The sequence below is a fragment of the Oreochromis niloticus genome, linkage group LG19, assembly GCF_001858045.2.
Source record: "Oreochromis niloticus isolate F11D_XX linkage group LG19, O_niloticus_UMD_NMBU, whole genome shotgun sequence".
NCBI classification, from domain to species: domain Eukaryota; kingdom Metazoa; phylum Chordata; class Actinopteri; order Cichliformes; family Cichlidae; genus Oreochromis; species Oreochromis niloticus.
Window position 1 is genome coordinate 5520791 of NC_031983.2, and position 22620 is coordinate 5543410.

The 22620-nt window shown below is 41.2% G+C and overlaps 1 protein-coding gene across 3 annotated transcripts in view; it reads left to right on the forward strand.

Annotated features, from left to right (window-relative positions):
• Window positions 1–22620, forward strand: part of kcnh5b (potassium voltage-gated channel, subfamily H (eag-related), member 5b) — a 199710-nt gene that overhangs the window by 161737 nt on the left and 15353 nt on the right. For 2 of the 3 annotated variants that reach the window (XM_025901102.1, XM_003451194.5), the window contains exon 13: window positions 12977–20982. The exons of the other annotated variant lie outside the window; for it this stretch is intronic. In XM_025901102.1, coding sequence (XP_025756887.1) covers window positions 12977–14071 — 1095 coding nt within the window. In that variant the 3' untranslated portion in view covers window positions 14072–20982. Of the gene's footprint in view, window positions 1–12976; window positions 20983–22620 lie in introns of those variants that run through there. 3 annotated transcript variants of the gene reach the window in all.

A 22620-nucleotide genomic window follows, 5' to 3' on the forward strand; every position in this document is an offset into this window, starting at 1 on the left:
CGTTATTACAGTATGATCCAACACGAACTTCAAGACCAGCTCTTCAACAATTCTACTGTAGTTCAGTAAAGAATTGAAACCTCACTCTGCCCTATAGCTAGCATAAAATGGAGGAAGAGAACTTTCATATACGAGCTTGTTCACCATCTAAATTCCATGTTGCTTTCCAACACTCCCTCTTCTTTGTACCTAAACTATGCACAAATGCAGCTTTCCTTCACCCTGATGTTGTGCAGTTTGCTGAGAAACCCTTTTTAAATACTTTTTATTTTTAAATGTTGGACTAGTTTTAATCAAGGTCATGATAATGCTGCTACTGAGTAGAAAAATGTGCACTGAGATGAATGCTAACATTTGCTTTGTGCAGATGTTGAGCTAGCCAGCAATTAATTAGGCGGCTACATGACATCAGTTGTTTGATTCAAAACAATTAAAATGACATTGAGTGTCATTGTTAAAACAATAAACACGGTTATATTTCATGGATGATTAATATAAAATATTTGAAAAAGACTTGAGGTAATGAAGCATAATGACTGGTCCATGTTGTTCAACAGGTGATCCAGTTTCATATTTTTTTCCACCCATTATTATTCCCCATATTTGTCCCCCATAACTGAATTATTTGTTCAACTGGGAAGGCTGGTATTTACATTTGGCTTTACGTATGTATTGCGATGGTGGAGCAGACCACTAAACCCATTCATGCACCCACAAAAGAGATGACTCCAAGTTGGCCTTAAAGTTTTTCCGCTCTTGCAAATCTGGTTCTACTCATGATGCTTACATCCTCTAAACCAGGGGTCTCCAACTCCAGGCCGGTGTCCTGCAGGTTTTAGATGTGTCCTTGATCCAACACAGCTGATTCAAATGGCTAAATTACCTCCTTAACATGTCTTGTAGTTCTCCAGAGGCCTGGTGATGAACTAATCATTTGATTCAGGTGTGTTGACCCAGGGTGAGATCTAAAACCTGCAGGACACCGGCCCTCGAGGCCTGGAGTTGGACACCCCTGCTCTATACTAAACATGCATTTTGAAGCATTTCTGTTTTTTACGTTTTTACCAATTTTTGTATTTATTTGTTGACCAGGGCTGTGTTAATGGGAGTCACAAAACAAGCAGAAGAGCAGAGGAACTTCTTTACTAATGAGCCATTACTATGAGCCAAAAGCAGGTCGCTTCCACCTCTCTAGAAACGTTTCATCAGATTTATTGTGTTGATTTGGCTCCTGATGTAAAGAGAGGGACACACTGGACCTGTGCCATATTAGTCAGTCACGGTCCTCTCGCCTCTGCACTTTGTACAAGTTCATTTAACATTCATATATCACAGGGGTGGGTGTTAGTGAATGTAAACATAACTTGCTTTATATTTCTACGTGTCTATATGTCTTACAGTTTTTTAGCCTTTCTGAAACAGCACAATGTAATTATGGAAGCAGCCGCTTCCACTACCTGACAGTAAGCGACAATAAGTAGATGGTTACCTTCAATCTCCTAATTAATACAATATGTCAAATTAATAGATCAGTAAATCAGCAAAAAGAAAAAAGACAGGAAAGTCAAACTGAGGGAAATTGGCTGTTAACAAATCGGATTCAAAACAAACATGAGCAGACAGCAACTTAAGGCAGCGAGCCAGAGAAGCAGCCAGACTGTCTCAGTGCCCTTCTATGTTTTCATTCTATGAATCCTCAAATTTGCATATGAAGCTCTCAGGGGAACCCAGCAGTGCTTCCAGTGTACTGTGGGCGGACTATGAAAGGACCGCACGGACTTAATGGACATCAGCTCTCAGATAATTGCCACCAAAGTGATTATCCTGTGGAAAGGTGGTAACATCAGACTATTTCAATGTGCAATTTCAGTCCGCCTACTGACCTTTTGACTGTTCCTGAAACATTAGCTGATCAGTCAATTAGTCAATAAGGAGAAAATGGACTTGAGAGTATGTTTGCAGGGCTCATACTTGTGACCTTCTGTGGCAATCAGGTGAACACACACACAGACACACACTCTAATATGTTTTTGGGACAAACACCTTTTTAAAGTAGCTCAATAGTTTCTCAGCAAAAGCAGAGAATGAAACAGACAGGAAGCAGCCGTTCTACCATTTCCACTCCAATGTTTTTTTTCTCTTTAGTTTTTGTTCACCTACAGCATTACCAGCTGTACTGTGTCTGTACTGAGCTACTTGCACAAATATAATATTAGATAGATGTTGAAATCAAGAAGAAATTAAGAATTAAAAATTGTCATGCAAAATACAAAACCTTGTTCTCGCACAGTCTGCGCTTTGAGCAGCTTTCATTGCATTATCTGTTGAAAAATACATTTCAGAAGGCAGAGCCTGGCTGAGTTACAACAAAACAGGACACCCGAGAAAATCAGGAATAAAATAAATATGGTGCACCAGAGTTGTTGTGTATTAAATTATTAATCAGTGTATTCAAGCTTGTGTGCAGGTTGCTAAAAAGTCAACTTATAGGTTATTGACAGATTACTATAATAGCCATGACAAAGCTTTGTTAGCAGCCTCCCATAGCAGGGAGGATTTGTGGTGAAGGTAATAACAACTCAAAAGAGTTTCACAACTTTTGTCTTTATGAAGAGAGAAAAGGCATCTCGGCCTGATTATCAGCTTAAAAACTGTCTTCTTTGGCTTTTTGTTTGACCATACCCAGATTGACCGTGTCCCTCTTATTTCACATTTACAAATGAAGCACAAAGGAGAAGCTTTAAGAGACACATCAGCTCGAGAGATTGAAAAGATGAAAAAAGAAGAGCCAGTGGGAAAGAATCATTAATTGAAATACACTGTTGGTGAATTTGGAGAGCTTTTAAAAAGCTTGTGAAAACGCTACTCGCCAAAGGGAGGAAATCAAATCCAATTCCTTTCACTGCTAGACATGAACAAACATTTTGATTCAAATGAAGTACACAAGCACTAATTTCAGAATCTATTCAAACACTGAGCTGAAAGGTTTTATGTAATCAAAGGTCTTACATATAAATGATATAATAGGATTCATCATTTTAGCCTTAATGTCATCTCAAACTTTTCATGCAGTAAATCCAAAGCCAAAACCAATCTGCCAAGTTTTTGTGGTGCAGAGCTCACACTCCACTTTTTTATATTCTTTGTAGTAATCATACTGGAACGTCGGGTTCACAGTAATCCCTGCATTAATTTGACAGCTGTTCAGCCCAGTGGTTCACAAGAAACCCATTTATCTGTCTTCCCTTTCCTTATGACTTCTTACTTCTGAATGATGCTGAGAGGGAGCCGTTCAGCAGCATTCCTCATAACTCCTAGTTATATTCTGTGCATGTGTCGTGGAGGACAGCCACTTCAGACTCTGAATGAGGCTTCGTATGTGAGTGCTGGCTGTCGAGCAGACAGAAGGCCTGAATAATTGGGTCAGCTTTGGGTCAAAGGTGAGAAATGAGTCAGGTCCTTCTAGTGTTTGTAGTCAGAGCAATCATCCTGAGGTCCACTGAGCCACAGAATCTATTCGTGTAAACCCAACCAGTTTTGTTTCTTTTAAAAATCCAGCAGGCAAAGTGTTTATACTGATGGATCTGAATAAAAATTACTGAGAGGGATTTTTAGGGCTGTTCTAGGTCAGAAAACATGTTGGGGTGGGGGTAATAGTCTACAAAAACCTTGAAAACTTGAATTTCTGTTAAGGTTATGGAGTCATACATTTTTAAGAAAAACCCTCGGGTTCAAGTTTAAAATTTCTGAGAAAACAAAACATGGAATACATTTTTTGTTTTTTCCAGGGATCACAAAGTTTCACTTTAAGGAGCTCAGATCGACCTCACAGACACCACCAGTAAACGGAGAATTCAACATGCTTTGTTAGTGAGGAGGTGCAACAGACTCTGAAATGGATTAATGGCCAAAACTACAAGTTCTTTCATATTGGACCAATTTTCAAAGTAGACGTAATTAGGTCATCGACAGCATCCATGATACTGGCAGACATCTTTATGCTGTGATGAAAACCTTCTTCCATGACTGTGGAAATAAGAATGTTTCTTTTTCAAGTCAGACATTTTCAACAGGTGTTTTTTTTATTGTTATTAATACTTAATATAAAAGAGACAGACTAGCTGCTATCTTTACTTTAGGAAAAGAACGTTGGTCAAAACACAAATCAGTCAAAAAGTTAACAAAAACACACTCCACCTACTCAATGCCACAAACACACAGCTCAAACTCTGTCAAGAAAATGTCACTCTGGCCCCGGAGCATTCGTCTCCCTGACCTTAAGTACTCTCTTCCCTAATCACTGAGTGAAATCTCAGGGCGGTACCTAAAGGGCTTCAGAAGTGGTCGAGCATTGGCAGCGTGGGCAGCTGCAGACTGCTTGTCTGTCTGCAGAGCGCGTCTGCTGTCAGATGGGGGCAGTGTCAAAAATATGCAATACAACATGTCTGTGGGGTATGCTTGCTTGTGCTGTGATGAAGAGCAAAGTTAGAACATACAAAGAGCTGAAGGTAATCAGCGTTCAGCATACTGCACATGTTTGCACTGATTGAAAACCTCTCTCAATGGACTCTCTGTAGGCCAGTGCATATGCAAACTGGCACAATTGCAGTACCATAAATCAAGCATAAAGCAGGATAGCAAGCAAAACACACCCTCACAAGCAAAACCACAGTACACACCAGGGCCGTAACACCGTCATAAATTACGGTATGTGTTCAGCATCTTCAACTTTACTTTCATTTGAGAAAAGCAGCAGCATGGCTGCTAGCCAACGCCTTGGTTATTGCACCTATTGTTTAAACATACTCACTGCAAAAATAATGTTGGCACTGAACAAAGCCCATTGTTCTCCACTTATGGGCATGTATATTCTTATCTGGAATTACAACTGCATTTTACATCTGAAAACCAAAGTCTGCACAGATAATAGTATTTCTGAGGTTCAGGTTCAGTTGTTAAAGTTAGTCTGGCGGTTTCACAATAGATCCCTTTTTTTTCATTCAGTTGAAGCGTGTTTACTGTTAGAGGATTTGTCTCTGCTTCTGAGCCATATCAAAGAAAATGTAATTTGACATTTATGCAGTAGTTAAAAACCAACTCTTCACACAAAATTTTAAATCCTCCTGATTTAAAAAAAAAAGCGAGATGCAAAAAGGACAGAAAAGAACTTAGATCTAATGTTTCTGCATGTTAACACCAGTGTTGGGATTGTTACTCCAGAAAATCAATGTATCATTACTTTTCTTAAATGTAATGCAGTATGTTACTTCAATTATCTATGAAGCCCACGATGTGGGCTTCATAGATAATTGGCAAACCTTCTGGAGGAAACCTGGTCTTGTTAGGAGAGACGGCATCCATCCCACTTTGGATGGAGCAGCTCTCATTTCTAGAAATATGGACAAATTCATTAAACCCCCCAAAATATGACTATCCAGAGTTGGGACCAGGAAGCAGAGTTGCAGTCTTACACGCCTCTCTGCAGCTTCTCTCCTCCTGCTACCCCCCCAAAAACCCATCTCCACTGAGACTGTGTCAGCTCCCAAAAAGACAAAAAACAAACTAAAAACCAGCAATAAACAACTTAAACATAAAAAATCACAAAGAAAGAACAATACAGTATCCACATCTGAACCAAAGAGTAAAACAGTGAAATGTGGATTATTAAATATTAGGTCTCTCTCCTCCAAGTCTCTGTTAGTACATGACTTAATAATTGATCAACAAATCGATTTACTCTGCCTTACAGAAACCTGGTTACAGCAGGATGAGTATGTTAGTTTAAATGAATCAACACCCCCGAGTCATTCTAACTACCAGAAATCCCGAAGCACAGGCCGAGGGGGCGGTGTGGCAGCAATTTTTCACACCAGCCTATTAATTAACGAAAGACCAAGACAGACTTTTAATTCATTTGAAAGCCTGATGCTTAGCCTCGTCCACCCCAGCTGTAAAACTCAGAAACCAGTCTTACTTGTTATCATCTATCGTCCACCTGGGCCTTACACAGAGTTTCTCTCTGATTTCTCAGACTTTTTATCTGATTTAGTGCTCAGCTCAGATAAAATAATTATTGTGGGTGATTTTAACATCCATGTAGATGCTAAAAATGACAGCCTCAACATCGCATTTAATCTGTTATTAGACTCAATTGGCTTCTCTCAAAATGTAAAAGAACCCACCCACCACTTTAATCACACTCTAGATCTTGTTTTAACATATGGCATAGAAACTGAATATTTAACAGTGTTTCCTGAAAACCCTCTGCTGTCTGATCATTTCCTGATAACATTTACATTTACAATAATTGATTACACAGCAGTGGAGAGTAGACTTTATCAAAGTAGATGTCTTTCTGAAAGTGCTGTAACTAAGTTTAAGAATATAATCCACCCACTGTTATCATCTTCAATGCCCTGTACCAACATAGAGCAGAGCAGCTATCTGAACGCTACTCCAACAGAGGTTGATTATCTTGTTAATAATTTTACCTCCTCACTACGTACGACTCTGGATACTGTAGCTCCTGTGAAAACTAAGGCCTCAAATCCAAAGTCCCTGACTCCGTGGTATAATTCTCAAACAAGTAGCCTAAAGCAGATAACTCGTAAGCTGGAGAGGAAATGGCGTGTCACAAATTTAGAGGATCATCATTTAGCCTGGAGAAATAGTTTGCTGCTTTATAAGAAAGCCCTCCGCAAAGCCAGAACATCTTACTATTCGTCACTGATTGAAGAAAATAAGAACAACCCCAGGTTTCTCTTCAGCACTGTAGCCAGGCTGACAAAAAGTCAGAGCTCTACTGAGCCAACCATCCCTTTAACGTTAACTAGTAATGACTTCATGAACTTCTTCACAAATAAAATTTTTATCATTAGAGAAAAACTTACCAATAATCATCCCACAGATGTAATATTATCTACAGCTACTCTTAGTACCATCAATGTTAAGTTAGACTCTTTTTCTCCAATTGATCTTTCTGAGTTAACTTCAATAATTAATTCCTCCAAACCATCAACGTGTCTTTTAGACCCCATTCCTACAAAACTGCTCAAAGAAGTCCTGCCATTAATTAATTCTTCGATCTTAAATATGATCAACCTATCTCTAATAATCGGCTATGTACCACAGGCCTTCAAGGTGGCTGTAGTTAAACCTTTACTTAAAAAGCCATCTCTAGACCCAGCTGTCTTAGCTAATTATAGGCCAATCTCCAACCTTCCTTTCATATCAAAAATCCTTGAAAGAGTAGTTGTCAAACAGCTAACTGATCATCTGCAGAGGAATGGCTTATTTGAAGAGTTTCAGTCAGGTTTCAGAGCTCATCACAGCACAGAAACAGCTTTAGTGAAGGTTACAAATGATCTTCTTATGGCCTCTGACAGTGGACTCATCTCTGTGCTTGTCCTGCTAGACCTCAGTGCTGCGTTCGATACTGTTGACCATAATATCCTATTAGAGCGATTAGAACATGCTGTAGGTATTACAGGTACTGCACTGCAGTGGTTTGTATCATATCTATCTAATAGACTCCAGTTTGTACATGTAAATGGAGAGTCCTCTTCAGACACTAAGGTCAATTATGGTGTTCCACAGGGTTCAGTGCTAGGACCAATTCTATTTACATTGTACATGCTTCCCTTAGGCAACATCATTAGAAGACATAGCATAAATTTTCACTGCTATGCAGATGACACGCAGCTCTATCTATCCATGAAGCCAGGTAACACACACCAATTAGTTAAACTGCAGGAATGTCTTAAAGACATAAAGACCTGGATGGCCGCTAACTTTCTGCTTCTTAATTCAGATAAAACTGAGGTTATTGTACTCGGCCCTGAAAATCTTAGAAATATGGTATCTAAGCAGATTCTTACTCTGGATGGCATTACCTTGGCCTCCAGTAACACTGTGAGGAACCTTGGAGTCATTTTTGACCAGGACATGTCCTTCAATGCACATATTAAACAAATATGTAAGACTGCTTTCTTCCATTTGCGCAACATCTCTAAAATTAGAAATATCCTGTCTCAGAGTGATGCTGAAAAACTAGTTCATGCATTTATTACTTCCAGGCTGGACTACTGTAATTCACTATTATCAGGAAGTCCTAAAAACTCGCTGAGAAGCCTTCAGCTAATCCAAAATGCTGCAGCAAGAGTACTGACAGGGACTAGAAAGAGAGAGCATATTTCTCCTGTTTTGGCTTCCCTTCATTGGCTTCCTGTTAAATCCAGAATTGAATTCAAAATCCTGCTCCTCACATACAAGGTCTTAAATAATCAGGCCCCATCTTATCTTAATGACCTTGTAGTACCATATCACCCTATTAGAGCACTTCGCTCTTGCACTGCAGGCCTACTTGTTGTTCCTAGAGTATTTAAAAGTAGAATGGGAGGCAGAGCCTTCAGTTTTCAGGCCCCTCTTCTGTGGAACCAACTTCCAGTTTGGATTCGGGAGACAGACACTATCTCTACTTTCAAGATTAGGCTTAAAACTTTCCTTTTTGCTAAAGCATATAGTTAGGGCTGGACCAGGTGACCCTGAATCCTCCCTTAGTTATGCTGCAATAGACGTAGGCTGCCGGGGATTCCCATGATGCATTGAGTTTTTCCCTTCCAGTCACCTTTCTCACTCACTATGTGCTAATAGACCTCTCTGCATCGAATCATATCTGTTATTAATCTCTGTCTCTCTTCCACAGCATGTCTTTCATCCTGTTTTCCTTCTTTCACCCCAACCGGTCGCAGCAGATGGCCGCCCCTCCCTGAGCCTGGTTCTGCCGGAGGTTTCTTCCTGTTAAAAGGGAGTTTTTCCTTCCCACTGTCGCCAAAGTGCTTGCTCATAGGGGGTCATATGATTGTTGGGTTTTTCTCTGTATTTATTATTGTGCTATCTACTGTACAATATAAAGCGCCTTGAGGCGACTTTTGTTGTGATTTGGCGCTATATAAATAAAATTGAATTGAATTGAATTGAATTACTCACGTGAGAAAGTAATTTGTTACACTAATCATTATATTACTTTCTCAGTACTCCATAAAATGAGCAAAAACACACCATTTCATAATTATCAATACAAACCTTGTGTTGGTCTAAATCCCAATCCTAATGAGAACACAACAAGTTTAAGTATGAAATTAAAGCAAAGTTGAAAACCAGCCCAAAGAGACAGGATCGTCACACTGATTCTACTCTAGAAACACAAAAGTAGAAATGTAGGCTGTAAGCCTGACTGCTCATCGCTACTTCTGATACCTGTTGTAAGTTCAGATTCTGCCTGCTGGGTTGGGGGTCGGCATACACTCAGCTTTAAAATCCCTCTGGGTTCTTGGCTAGCTTTGCATTAGCATGCTGTCTGTGCAAATGGCTGCAAACAGCCAAAGTTCTGTTATCAGTAAAATCCATTTGTTTCTGTCTTGGAAGCAGTTTCCACTTTACTATTAAGCTCTTGTCCTTCTGTGCTATAAAAATACAAGTAATGTGCATATCTCTACTCCTCAAAAGCTGTAGCCCTGTACCATTTTCCTCCTCCTGCACACAAACTGAAATCAAATGATTGTAGTCCATGTATGCAGGGGGAAAAAAGGCTGTTTGTTTGATGTTTTATTTTTTTATCCCTCGGCCAGATAACTGGATAACCTTTGTAACACAAGTAACAACATAATTAAAAATGAATAAAAACAGATTTAAATGACTGAATTTAATAGTAATCCATTACTTTACTGTGTTACTGAAAAATGTAATGCAATTAGAGTAATGCATTACATGTAATGCGTTACACCCGACACTGGTTAGCCGACACTTTGTATTTAACCCAAGTGAAAGTCGAGGCCTTTCCACAAACTACTATCAGTATTATCTTTGTCATGTCTTCTTCCAAGAAACAAGTAATGTTGAGTCCTGTCAGTACTCAAAGTTCAGTAGTTGATCCCTAAAGTGACAGCAGGGAGTTAGTTTGTGTGATCTATAGGTTGGCAATAACCAGCTAATAGGTTTGAGGCTGTTTTGAGTCTCGGGTATAACTAGTCAAGCAGAACTCCACAACAACTGCCTCAAGGCATTTTACATTGTAAGGTAAAGACCCTACAACAATATAGTTCAAATCAAGAGCTGGCTTGAGGTAAAAGGTTTTTTGGGAGATGAGGTAAATTTGGCATTGGAAAAGACGCCGTGAGTTCAGGAACGACCTGTATAATTAGACAGGAAATTCTTGGTGATGTGGGTTCTGCTGGGAATCGATTTGCAGCATTGTACTACTTCATGGAACATCCCTGCCTCAGGGTCGATGAGTCAGCAACAAGAGTGTGCAAAGATTAAATATTAATGACAAAATGAAACAGAAACTCAGTCAGAAACACAGAGAACTTTAAGGAATAAAAATAAATAATAATGCAGCGATTATGTATTTTCCAAATTCAAATCACTATAAGATTATTATTATTGTGAAAAAGTCCCTGGCATAATGGAATAGATGCTGTCGCTGTAACTAAAGAAACTGTGGTTCAGCTTCGGCCACTACAATCAAAAGGATTGTTATTTTCGTCAGCACTGTCTGTTATGTGACCTCCCCACCCAGAGCAGCAGCACGATCCCAACACTGAACAGAGCAGACATTATTAACAAGGCGTTGGATTGCAGCTTAAATAACCTGCGGTGTTAGGGATTTGCCTGTTGGATGCCTGAAGCAGGATAGTACTCAGATCAGCTGATTTCACCTTGAACAGTGCTAGTGATGTGCTGATTTAATGAAGAACAAGTAAGTGAACCTTGAAGAGAGATCATTTTGTCAGCATACACAACACATTTGCTCAGCGCCGATCTGGTCAGTGTTGAAACTTTATGGTACTTCAGCACAGAAGAACATTGAGAGTATATGTGTGAAAATATGGGAAATCATTATAAGGCATCCATAAGGTTGCTGTGGGCAGCTGTCAGCTATTCTCCAAGCTTTTGTCATGTGTATGTCAATCTTTCTTAAGAGCAGCCCACTTACAAGTTTCTGCCCGTATTACCAGTAAAATGGCATTTAAAAGAATTTAAAAACTGCTCTAGACCAAATCAGATTTAGCTTAATGCTGGGCACTGACATCTTATTTGGATGAGCGGAAAGTGATGTGACAAAGCTTCCAAACGGTTCAAATCTGGAAGACTCTGATTTAACAGTTGACCAATCAAAAATGTGATTTCAGTCAGGACAATCAGTGAGCAATCAGCAATCAATGGTTATTTAAGCTTGTAAATAATCACTTGGGCTGGCGTCATTTACTAATTGGAGGGTTGGTGGTTTGATTCTTGGCTGCTCCAGTCCACATACCAAAGTGTCCTTCGGCAAGATTAAACCATGAGTTGCTCAATTGAAAAGTATAATAAGAGCCAATCCATTTTTCATCCATTTGATTCTTTTTAATTTGGTGGCACTGTTCTAGGACCAGCAGCAAGACATTTAGCACAGAACAGACAGAGATCAGTGACACCAAAATATGACATTTTTATAGTTAAAAACATAATTAAAAGGAGGATTCGATCCTGAAATGGGTTGCAAAGGGGCTTGCAGGTAGTAGCAACTGTGGGCACACTAAAATATATGCTCTATGTGAAGTTTTCTAAGAGGATTTGCTGGGATTGAAAATGCTGGCCACAGGCACAATCTGTAAATTGACTGAAAAGGCAGAAGTTTCACTGAAACATTTCATCTACGTAAACAAAACCCAAAAATATATTTGTTCCAGATATTTCTTCCGGGGGAGTTAGTTTGGGCTGTGATGAAAGAAACCTCTGTTTCTGTTTTACTTGACAGTTATCTGACACTAATTCCTTTCAGCACTTTTACTTCTGCTGACATTTAATCTCATTTCAGCAGTCTAATTTCAGCTGACACTCAGTATCCCTTTCACTTTACCAGATGAAGCACTTTAATCACACTGTTTAGATGCACTTTGTATAACATCTGCAATGCATGTCATGATAATAGGAAGGAACATTTACTGCTTTAGTTGATATGAAGCGATGACGGTTCATCATGTTTGATCCGATCACATCATGTATCATCAGCAGACAGAGATTCTCCTGATTTGTATTCAGCAACAGTGGACTCATTGTTTTTGTCAGAAGGTGGTGAGTAAGAGAACAAAACTCACCAGTGATAGCTTCTCATTTACTTTTCATCAAATCGTACTCTTCTTGCCAAAAATTCATTTAATTAAAAGTGCTAATCTTTCAGCTTGTGCCTCTAGGTAGACATAGAGATATGAAGTGACACGCAAGGCATTCCCCACCCCCACCACAGATTCTCTTCTAGCTCAGAGCAGACCGTGCTTGGGTTGGCTCAGGCAGCTCTCGGCAGCAGGTTGGACGAGCAGGAAGTATGGATGGATGAATGAAGAAGTTTAGGAGATGTGCTAGATGTGGTCACTTGGGTCAATTATGGCTGGGCAGCGAAGTGAGCGACTTCCCCTCGCTTCCATCTTTAAGTCAAACATCGACTCAGCTCCCCATCCATTGGGAGCACCATCATTTTAACCAAGAATAACACTTAAATAGCCAGTTGGATGGCTGGCTGCCTGCCTGGCAGGGATTTCTGTCATTTCCAATGTAATTAGGGTGTAAGAGGAGCCAGAAGAGAGCCTGGCGCCAGGCTGAATAATACAGGCGAGGTGTAGGAGCACTGATGGATAATTTAACATGACTCTCCAGAAGTCAGCTACACTTTGCAGTACCTGAGTGCGCTGCAGAAAGAATGTGTCATGTGTTCTCAAGTGAAAAATGTTAAAACAGACCGTCAGATTTCCATAATAATAATAAATCTTTGTTTACTTCTTGTTGTAGAAAAATGCTTTTATCTCTGATGAATTATGTGCAATGCTCAGCGGGGAGCACCGGAGACATAATTACTATTCATAGCATTCATATGAAATGATAAGTGTGCTGATAACCTGCATTTTGCTTATTTATGTGTGTCCCCCCTCCCCCGCAGATAATTTTCCGCAAGATCAGTGAGGTGAAAAAGGAGGAGGAGGAGAGACAGCGAGCGAAGAACGAGGTACAGCTCACCATCCCACAGGACCATCCTGTCCGGAAACTTTTCCAGAAGTTCAAGCAGCAGAAGGAGCTCCGCAACCAAGGAGCCGCAGCTGCCTCGCAACTGGACCTGGAGAAGAACCAGCTGCAGGTGGAGCACCACCAGCACCTGCATCCCCACACCCTGCAGCTCGGCCACTCCAGTCTGCAGCACTCCCTGCCACTCACCCTGCAGCGGCCCCTCACCTCCATGCAGAACGGGGCTCCACCCAGCAGCAGCGTTCTGACTGTGTCTCAGGTCACACCCATGCAGAGCTCTCTGGCTTACGGCCATCCCAGCGAGGCACCTGCAAAGCAGAACAACTGTGACATCATGGAGCTGCAACCCAGTTCTGCTGGAGGGGGCAGCGAGCAAACTGTCAGGCTCAAAGTCAGCACGAGCCCTGCGCTTGCAAAGCCGGCCGCCAAGGCGAGTGGCTGGATGCGCCTCAAAAACAACATGGCTCCGGCAGAGACGAGGAAGGAGGGTCTTAACAACAATGTCAAGGCTGTTTCCGTGGAGATGCTCTCTCAGGACGGTAAAGGTCGGGAAGCAGGGGGGAGCAGGGATGGAGAGGAAGGTGGGGTCTCCAGCAACAACCCACTTCGCAAGACGGACTCATGTGACAGTGGAATCACTAAGAGCGAGCTGCGCATTGACCGAGCAGGGGAGCCGCGGACCCCAGCGGCAGTTACCCCACTTCTCCACAGCCCTCTTCCCGGAGGAGTGGGGTCCCCTCACTCTTTCTGCCCCATACCGGAACAGGCCCTGCAGGCCGCATTGCACGAGACCCGGATGGAGCTCCGGGGGGACATCCAGACTCTGGGAGGCCGTCTGGGCGCCCTGGAGAGTCAGGTAGCTGAAATTATCAAACTGCTGTCGGATAAGAGACAGCCGTCCACGGGGGCGCCACCTGCCTCTGCAACACCCAAAACCAAAATACAACGGCAAGACATTTTCACCGTCTCCAGGCCCGTTTCTCCAGACTCAGAGAAGGACGATGGGCTCTGAAGAGAGCTGAACCAGCGGTGCAGAGTGCGCATTGGACTAACAGAGATTATATTAACATTAGCTCTATCAATTCAAGGTTACTCACATTTTTGGGCATCCTCTTGGACTCTCGTACACCGCTGGTCTCAATTTCCAATTGGAAAAAAAAAACTGGCTTCTTGTTTGCACACTGATTTTTTTGTCTCCCGGTCATGTGGGAGTCTTTACTCTCCAGTGACCCGGACTCTGTTTTCTTTTTGATTGTACATACCTCTCTATGCATGTCCAGCTGGATTCTGGCCTGCCAAAGAAACAACTACTAAACGTACTTATTGCCTGTATATTATGCAGTTGACTGCATGCAAATAAGATTCAAAGAGACATTTTATTGAGCTACACTGTACATATAAATATTTTTCATTGATGAATTTACTATGTGGACATTCAGGGTTTGCATACTAGTAGCACTATAAACATTGAATATCTCAAAGGGTTTACAGGCAGTTGGATTGTGCATGGATTATTTATACATAGAGAAGTCATAAAGGGACAGAGGTTTTGTTTCATTTCTTTTGCCTGTCAGATGAAGCAGATGTTTGATTCTGTTCTCACGCCACAGAGATGCTCGGATGTGAGGATCAGCATCTGTTAAAACAGGGAGGGAAATTTCTGATATGTTTTTTTTAATATATATATATATATAATAATAATAATCATTGATTTCTATTTTTGATTACAGAAATGCCCTTGGCCTCAGTTTGATATCTGGTAAACCCTGAAAAATGCTTGTTTTGTTTGAGCCCTTCTTGTGTCTATGCATCGCTCGGGTACGCCGCCAGAATATTGTACCTTTGTAATCTCGTTGATGAATGATTTTTTTTGTTTTGTTTTCTTTTGGTTTTTTGTTCCATTCCTCTGCATGAATCAGGGATGGCAGAATGCACTTTTGGGTAAAGTTGGGGTGACAAGAAGGCTTTAGGGAAATAACACAGTTCACGCAAAAGTCCACTCAGCACAGTGACATGTAATCCCACGGCCCCAGCGACACACACGGCAGTCTTAACCAGCTAGCGTCTCTCTCTGAAGTCTGCTCTGAATTCCATTAAGCAGCAACAGCTTTGCCTCAAAGCTAGCAAGTAATAAACATGGAATAGTGTACTTTCTATGATATCATTTTTTGTAAAAAATCTGCATGCGAAGGAGCAGTTTTATGCTCCGCAGTGCTTACAAATACACGTGTGAGAAGTGACACATTTGCTTCAAACATGCAGTGTGAAGGCGTCTCGTGGTGTGAACCCTGAAGGCTCGCAAAGACCTTTTCTTCACAGAAGGCAGATCAGTCGGTTTGTCAGAAGTCACGGTCTTTTCAGGTCCTCTATGAATCGGATGATTCCCTCCTCCTACCAGCGCTCGTTCCCTGAAAACACACACACACACACACACACACACACACACACACACACACACACACACACACTCTCAGAATCATATTTAATAAGACAATGTTAAGAACACAAATGTACAGTAGCCATCATGAAAGTTTCATAAACTTTTATTTTCTGGTGGCTATATCAAATGAATAGCTGAATGAATAATAAGTTAAATAGTGAACAGTAGTAAATATGCCAAAAAGTAAAGAATTAGATTCGAAATGGAGGATTTTGCAGTTTGTCCTCTGCACAGTGAATGGTTTGGTTTAATCACAAGAACCTGTTTTGATGCTGCTGCAAAGTATCTTCTAAGACTATAGTGGTCAAATCCAACAGCTAGACAGTTGGATAAAAAACAATTAATTCTTATTTTATTTATAAAGCATCAAATCACAACAACAGCCACCTGAAGGCGCTTTATATTGTAAGATAAACCCTATAATAATACAGAGAAAATCTCAACAATCACTTAACTGCCTATGAAACAAGCACTTGGTGACAGTAGGAAGGAAAAACTCCCTTTTAGCAGGAAGAAACCTCTGGATGTCGCTTCCTCTGCCCAGAGAGCGACAGCCATCTGCTGCAACCAGTTGGGAGTGAAGGGAGGGCAACAGGACAAAAAAAGAGATAATCTGTTATATTTCCTTTTTCAAAAGAGTGGACAGGTGTGGAAACTGCTTTTACAAGAAATCTAACGACATAAAAAGAAACTCCTTCTAACCCTATGCCATAACCTTCCAAGCCATTCAGTCATTCCAGGCTTTGTTGAGCCAAGGTTAAGGCATAGGGTTGAAAGGGATTCATGGTTATGTCATAAGTTCTCTTGTAGATTTCCTGCTGCTGAAGGCTAAATCAGTCCTTAGAGGGAACCTGCATGCAATTATTTCTATATCATATTAAAATCAATCCTCTCAATATTTAACCTCACTTTACATCTTTGCTGAGTTTCTGAGCAGAGAAGGTAATCTCTCTAATCTCCCATTTGAACAAATAGGAGTACAAGCCCTAAAGATGTCTTCCAGGAGGCTGTCAGGAACAAATCTTACCTCTTTGGATTCACATTAACCAGACTAATGCGTCACACTGAACTTGATTGACTGTCAGAATGTCAGGGCAATTCAAACTGCTGATCCAGGAAATCAACAGATCAGACAAATTAGTAGCTTTGGCAAAACACCAAGCAGATACATCTAAACGCAAGTTCCAAAGGGATCCCCCTTCACTGTTGACATAAAACATGTAGTCTAGAAAGTGGTGAAATGTAATCAATTGTTACTCTATGGATGAATGTACACTGCTTGATTTGTGAAGTCAAAGTGACCAGTATCAAGAATTCTAACAAAGCAGAACCTAGATGCCTTTCAGTGGTGCTATTGGCACCATGTCTTCTTTCTGTTCTCACACCTCATCTCTGCCCCCTTTGCATGCCGTTAGGATTCACTGCAGAAATTTAAACCATCATGACTACACAAACTGACATAGTGACCATTTCAGAAGACAAATATTGTGCTGTCTGATCTTGACTGACAGCCATGCTTAAAAAATAATAAATTAAGGTATGTTTTGCTATAATTTTAATGAGCCCAGTTACAACTCTTGATTTTTATTCTGGAGAAACTTCACCAAAACAACAGTGTCATTTTTGGTGCAGCAGAAATGAAACATTTATTCTGAATGTTCCTGCCATTTCTCATGATTATAGGTGTGCAGGCTCATTCAGATTAATTTCTCTCTGTTCTCTACAGGCAGAAAAATAATGAGAAATTATAACTTTATGATGCTAATTGGCATAAAATCACTGTAGTCCGAGTTAGACATTAGATTTCTGTCACGACATGCTAATCAGGTTGTTCAATTTGGAAAGAATACAGTTTTAATGGCTGCAGTTATGCAAATGACAACATTTAATTTAAATTGGAAATTCATCCTGTCAGCACAGGCCCATTCCCTCTACCAACATTTTTTTTTCCACTCACACTTGGTCACTTGCCATGGCGGGCCATATTCTCTGTGCTTCAGGCCGCTAAGCAGATCCCCTGCTGGAATCAGCAGCAAGTGCCTTGCTCAGGGGAAACGCAGCAGCATTTTCAGTCAACTTGGCTCCAGTGATTGTTGCAGAAATCATTTTCAATGATGGTTACCAATGGATGTGTGTACATGCCAGTGTGCTTCACGTCACTTAACACTTGTAGTGAATCTCACCCAGAGCTATGCAAACAATTGATCTCTATGGTTTCTTCTTTCTTCTGCAGTGTGATAGGTCATAGAGATGATAGATAGGTAAGCCAGGATTAGAGTAACTATTCAAAGTATATCCATCAAGTGGTATTTACATTGATCTCTTGCTTCACCACAAAATGTGACACTAATCAAATGATCTAACCCAGTTTTTATTGTAAGGGAAGAAAGTGAATTAATTGGTTTGGAAGCTCGTTACCCGCAATCATATGCACTGATGAGTTCTCATGTTACAAACTGGTGAAACACTCACACACTTGAAATTTGGACAGGAGATCTTGAAAACAATCTTCTCTCAAGCCAAAGGCTACATCCCACATATTGGCCTGCATATATTCAAAGTTCTCCAACTGAAGCTGTGAAATTCCGTTTAAGATCTATTTTTGTTCACACTTTGCACCGTGCATGGTGAGGCCTACCAAACAAGCTTATTTAGCCACAGTAACATAGTACAAGACAAAAATACACTGCGGTCATTAATGTTTGTGGATCTGCAGATGGTAGTGTGTGAAAGGGTTTTGTAGTTTGACCAACTGGGCATGACTCACTGTGACTTTACCCCCACCTCACACTCATCTAGCAACAAAGACTCTTCTTTGGAAATGTTAAAAGCTTTTTAGGAAACTAGGAAATCACTTACTGACACAGCAGGAGGAGGAGTGAGTGCAGCAGTAAAATTAATTACTCAATAGTTCTCAGAAAGCACCAAACATCCCAGATTTTTTGTCTTCTTAAGTCTAGGGAGAATCTCAAAGACTTATGTTTTGTCAGATGTTATCATATTATAGTTTATAACAAAAATAAAGCCACAATACAAGACAAACTCCTTAGAAACATTTTAAGATATTAAAAGGATCATTTCTTTAAATTCGTGGCTGTGGAGGAGACTAATACGTTTTCACAAAAATGACATGAGATCAATGTCACATACTCGTGTTTGGAGGATATTATATGCTGTTTTTCTCTACCTGAAGGCAACAGTAGTAATCACTTGTTACAACCCAGGTGAGCTGATAAACATCTCTGAATGGACAATGTGTTGAACCTTGAAGCAGGTGAATGCTTGGATTCATCCTACCTTGTATGAACATTTCAGGCTAGTAGCGGTGTTGGTGGTGGAAGGGTGTAGGGGGTATTTTCTTTGCACATTTTGGGCCCTTTAGTATGAATATAGCATCATGTTAATGTCAACACCCTACCTATGTTGTTGCTGACCGTGTCCATCCCTTTATAATCAGTGTAGCCATCTCCTGATGGCTGCAGGATAACGGGCAGTAGATTCACACAGTAATGGTATCAAGTCAATATGGGTGAGAAGCTCTGAGGCAGGAAGGATTAAGGCTGTTTAAAAGGCAAAAGTAGGTCTGACATGGTGTGTCGGTCAGGGCATGATCTTTTTCTAAAACCAAGTGTATTAGTTGCCTAAACCTAACCAAACAACAAGCGAATATCTCGTTGAAGTCCGAAACAAAATGGAAGAAAAAAAAAATACCCCAGTTTCTTATCTTTTCTGTCAGAGTATCACAAAGATGTCATGTTTGTACTCGTTCCACATGGAGTTCAAATTAAAATGAACTGTGTCATTAAAATTTAGCTTTACCAGGAAGACATAGTGGCTTTAGAGTGTCAATCCAAACTTCTGCAAAAGTGCTAATCAGATCAATCCACCATGAAGGTTTCTTTTTGTAATTTTTCATTAAAAACCATGTATTGGTCTATGTGTTCTCTATAAACAGACACATATCGACTTTTTATAGTTTCCTTGTAGTCCAGGTACTACAGACCTACAGAGGGTCTGAGCACGGTCTGGTTTTATGCAGGTAAACATGGAGTCAACAGTTTAGAAACCATCAGCTGCCATTTAATGATGGTTTAGCTTTTTGCAAGTACTTAAAAATGTACTTGTATTTTGTAAACAATGCAAACAATGATCAGCAGACGGAACAGGAAGTCTTGACCTGGATGCAAAGCTCAAAATATTGGTTTCCAATTGGTTGTCTGTTTTTCACACAGCAGCAAGTCTTAAGACAAGCCTGTGAGCACCTTGGAAGTGCTAAGTAAGATCAAGTTTGAAGAAGTAACCCTAAATTTTGCATTAGCAATACTGCTATTCTGTCCTCAGACATAAAAATCATCCCCTGAGTAGTTGCAGTACATGATGAGGTGCAGGACAGGGGGCCTCACAGGAGAACTTGCAGCACTGGATCGGGTTTGAGAGCTTTCCTGTCAGCGAATTTGCCTGAAACTTTACGGCTTGTGTGAGGAGAAACAGGCAGCAGTGTCCTCGTCCTCTGCTTTATTAATTTGACAAGAGAGTGAAGGGCAACTCTGTGATCTGAGGCCTATATACACACAGACACACACACCTACACACAAACCTTTCAGCACAGGATTTTTCGGCTTTGCCGCTTGAATGTACAAACCCCCCTCCACCCCCACCCCCACTCCAAATACTGTCCCCTCTCTGCGCTCTGAGAATTTCATCTGGAGTAGGGATGGAAGTTTTTCCTTTCTCTCTTCTTTTCTTTTTATTTCTGGAAAAAATGTTTTGCTTTTCTCTACTTTTTGAAAGCGTCCCTTTTCTGCGTCTTTTGCCTTGAACCTGATAGGAGGTCCTGCTCTGTCTCACTTCTTTTTCCTGGGAGCACCTTGGTTTTTTAAAATTGTAATATTTATTTATTTATTTTTTGTCATTTTAGGTCTCCTACACCTTCACACTTCTGATCCTCCATTCCCTCTCCCTTCTCCCACTCACATAACCCCAACTCGCTCCCTTCAGCATGTTGATGAAGCACCGTCTTCTTTGTCGTGCCGACTGACTGACAAACCATAAACGCGCCAATCTTGGGATGGGCGGGCACGACCGAGGGGCCTCATTTATTAAAATTATCCTTTGGTTTGTATTCGATTCTGCGTAGTGCATCCGAGATGACTCAAAAAGAAATGGAAGTCATTTCTCGGAGAGTGATAGAATTGTTTTTTATCTTTTCACTTATCGACACAACTTGCAGACTTTTCTCACCTGAATTAGTTTTTCATCAATCTCACCTTTAGCTCAAACTTTGGATCCTTTTAATAAATGGGGCCCACTAGAAAAGCTTTTCTATTTTTTTCTGCTGGAATGTTTTCAATTTCTACTGTATTGTTGAAGCAGTGGTATGAAACAGCACTGGATTCCCACACTGACTCATGTATTGTTTTGCAGTTGCACACCTAAACTGTAGTGTCAGAATAATAAACATCCGTCTGGGATACTCTCGCTGGGTTTCCTGTCTGTTTCTCTGTTTTCAGTGAGAGCTTCCTTTGCGCTCAGCTACCAAAACAAGCATTAATGAATCAATGATCTTTTGGTTTTTGACACCTAAAAGGAGTTTAAAGAACCTTATTGAGCTGTGATGGCTAAAAGCATAAAAAAGATTAATTGTTTTCCTAAAATTGTTTGAATGTCTTTTTATCCCTGTTAAAGTCAAAGCCAGTTCCCCACTACCTTAGCAAGACTCAGACAGATTTCATGAAACTGGGCAGAGAGGGGTGGCATGAAAAAAGGAAAAACAATATGATTAAAATACACTTTGTGGATAAAGGTTCTGGGCCACCTACTGTACATATACACATACTGTACTGAGGCGTGTATCACTACACTCACTTTATGTAAGTTTACATGGTCTGAGTTGCTGTGACTTCTATTTCCATATCTGTGGCAAAGGTGTGGTCCCTGGCTCAGCTGCAGGGGAGGGGTGGTGCAGTGAGCTCAAGGGGCGGAGCCAGGCAGGTGAGTGGACATGGGATGGTGATGCAGCTGACAAGCTCTCTACTGTTTGTAGTGACGCTGCAGTGGAGAGGAATGAGGTCAGAACGTGTGCACAACGCCGGGGAAGAGCAGCAGTGGGACGTGTGTGTGTGCTGAACCCACGAAAGTACATTGCTGTGTGGGGTCCTGTCACGGTCTGAGCTGGCAGACCGTGGGGAGATGGGGAAATAGGACCCAAACGCCGGACTCTTCAATGCGACAGTGTTTATTTACAAAGGTGGTGAAGTAAACAACAATAAATCCCCTAGTGTCCCTGACTCCCGTGTAGTGTCTTCTTTCCCAAAAAGTCCCCGTGTAGTGCTCTCTGCTCCAGTGTCTCGAGCACTCCTCGTGCTCACTGCTCTCTCTCGTTCCACATTCCTCCTGAGGGAAAACAATAGAGGCAGTCGTTAACACACTATATCCTAGCAGGCATACACTCACACTTCCTACGAGCTAGAAGACTAACGTGTAGTCAAACGCAATAATCCCGCGTCGGTGGAAGCTCCATCACTCCTCTAAATAGTTCCACCGACGAGCCCTGATGAGGAGCAGGTGTGTGGCAAGGGCTTCGGGTGTGGCCAATCCTCGAGCTAGGCCACGCCCCTCAGGCCTGAAGATGCCTGTAACTTGGCCACAGAAACAGCAACACACAAACACACACACACAAACCTGCCTACATACAGATGAGGACAGATCAGAGGCAGTGCAGACAACACACAATAATAATAATAATAATAATAATAATAATAATAATAATAATAAAGGTCCACACTGTTCACGGACCCCGAGTCCCCGGAACCGGGTCCGTGACAGGTCCGGTCTCTCTACAATATCATTTACAGCTGATCATTTACAGTATTTTATATTCCACGGAATATGAAGGACAAAACAATTTTCAGCAAGCTGCATGGCAATCACAAATTATAACCACTGGGATACATAACAATTTGAATACATGTACGTCCATCCATCCATCTTCTTCCACTTATCTGCGGCCGGGTCGCGGGGCAGCTCTCTCTCCCCGGCCACCTCCTCCAGCTTGTCCGGGGGAACACCGAAGTGTTCCTTGGCCAACCAAGCCCCGGGGCAGACCCAGCGTGTTCTGGGCC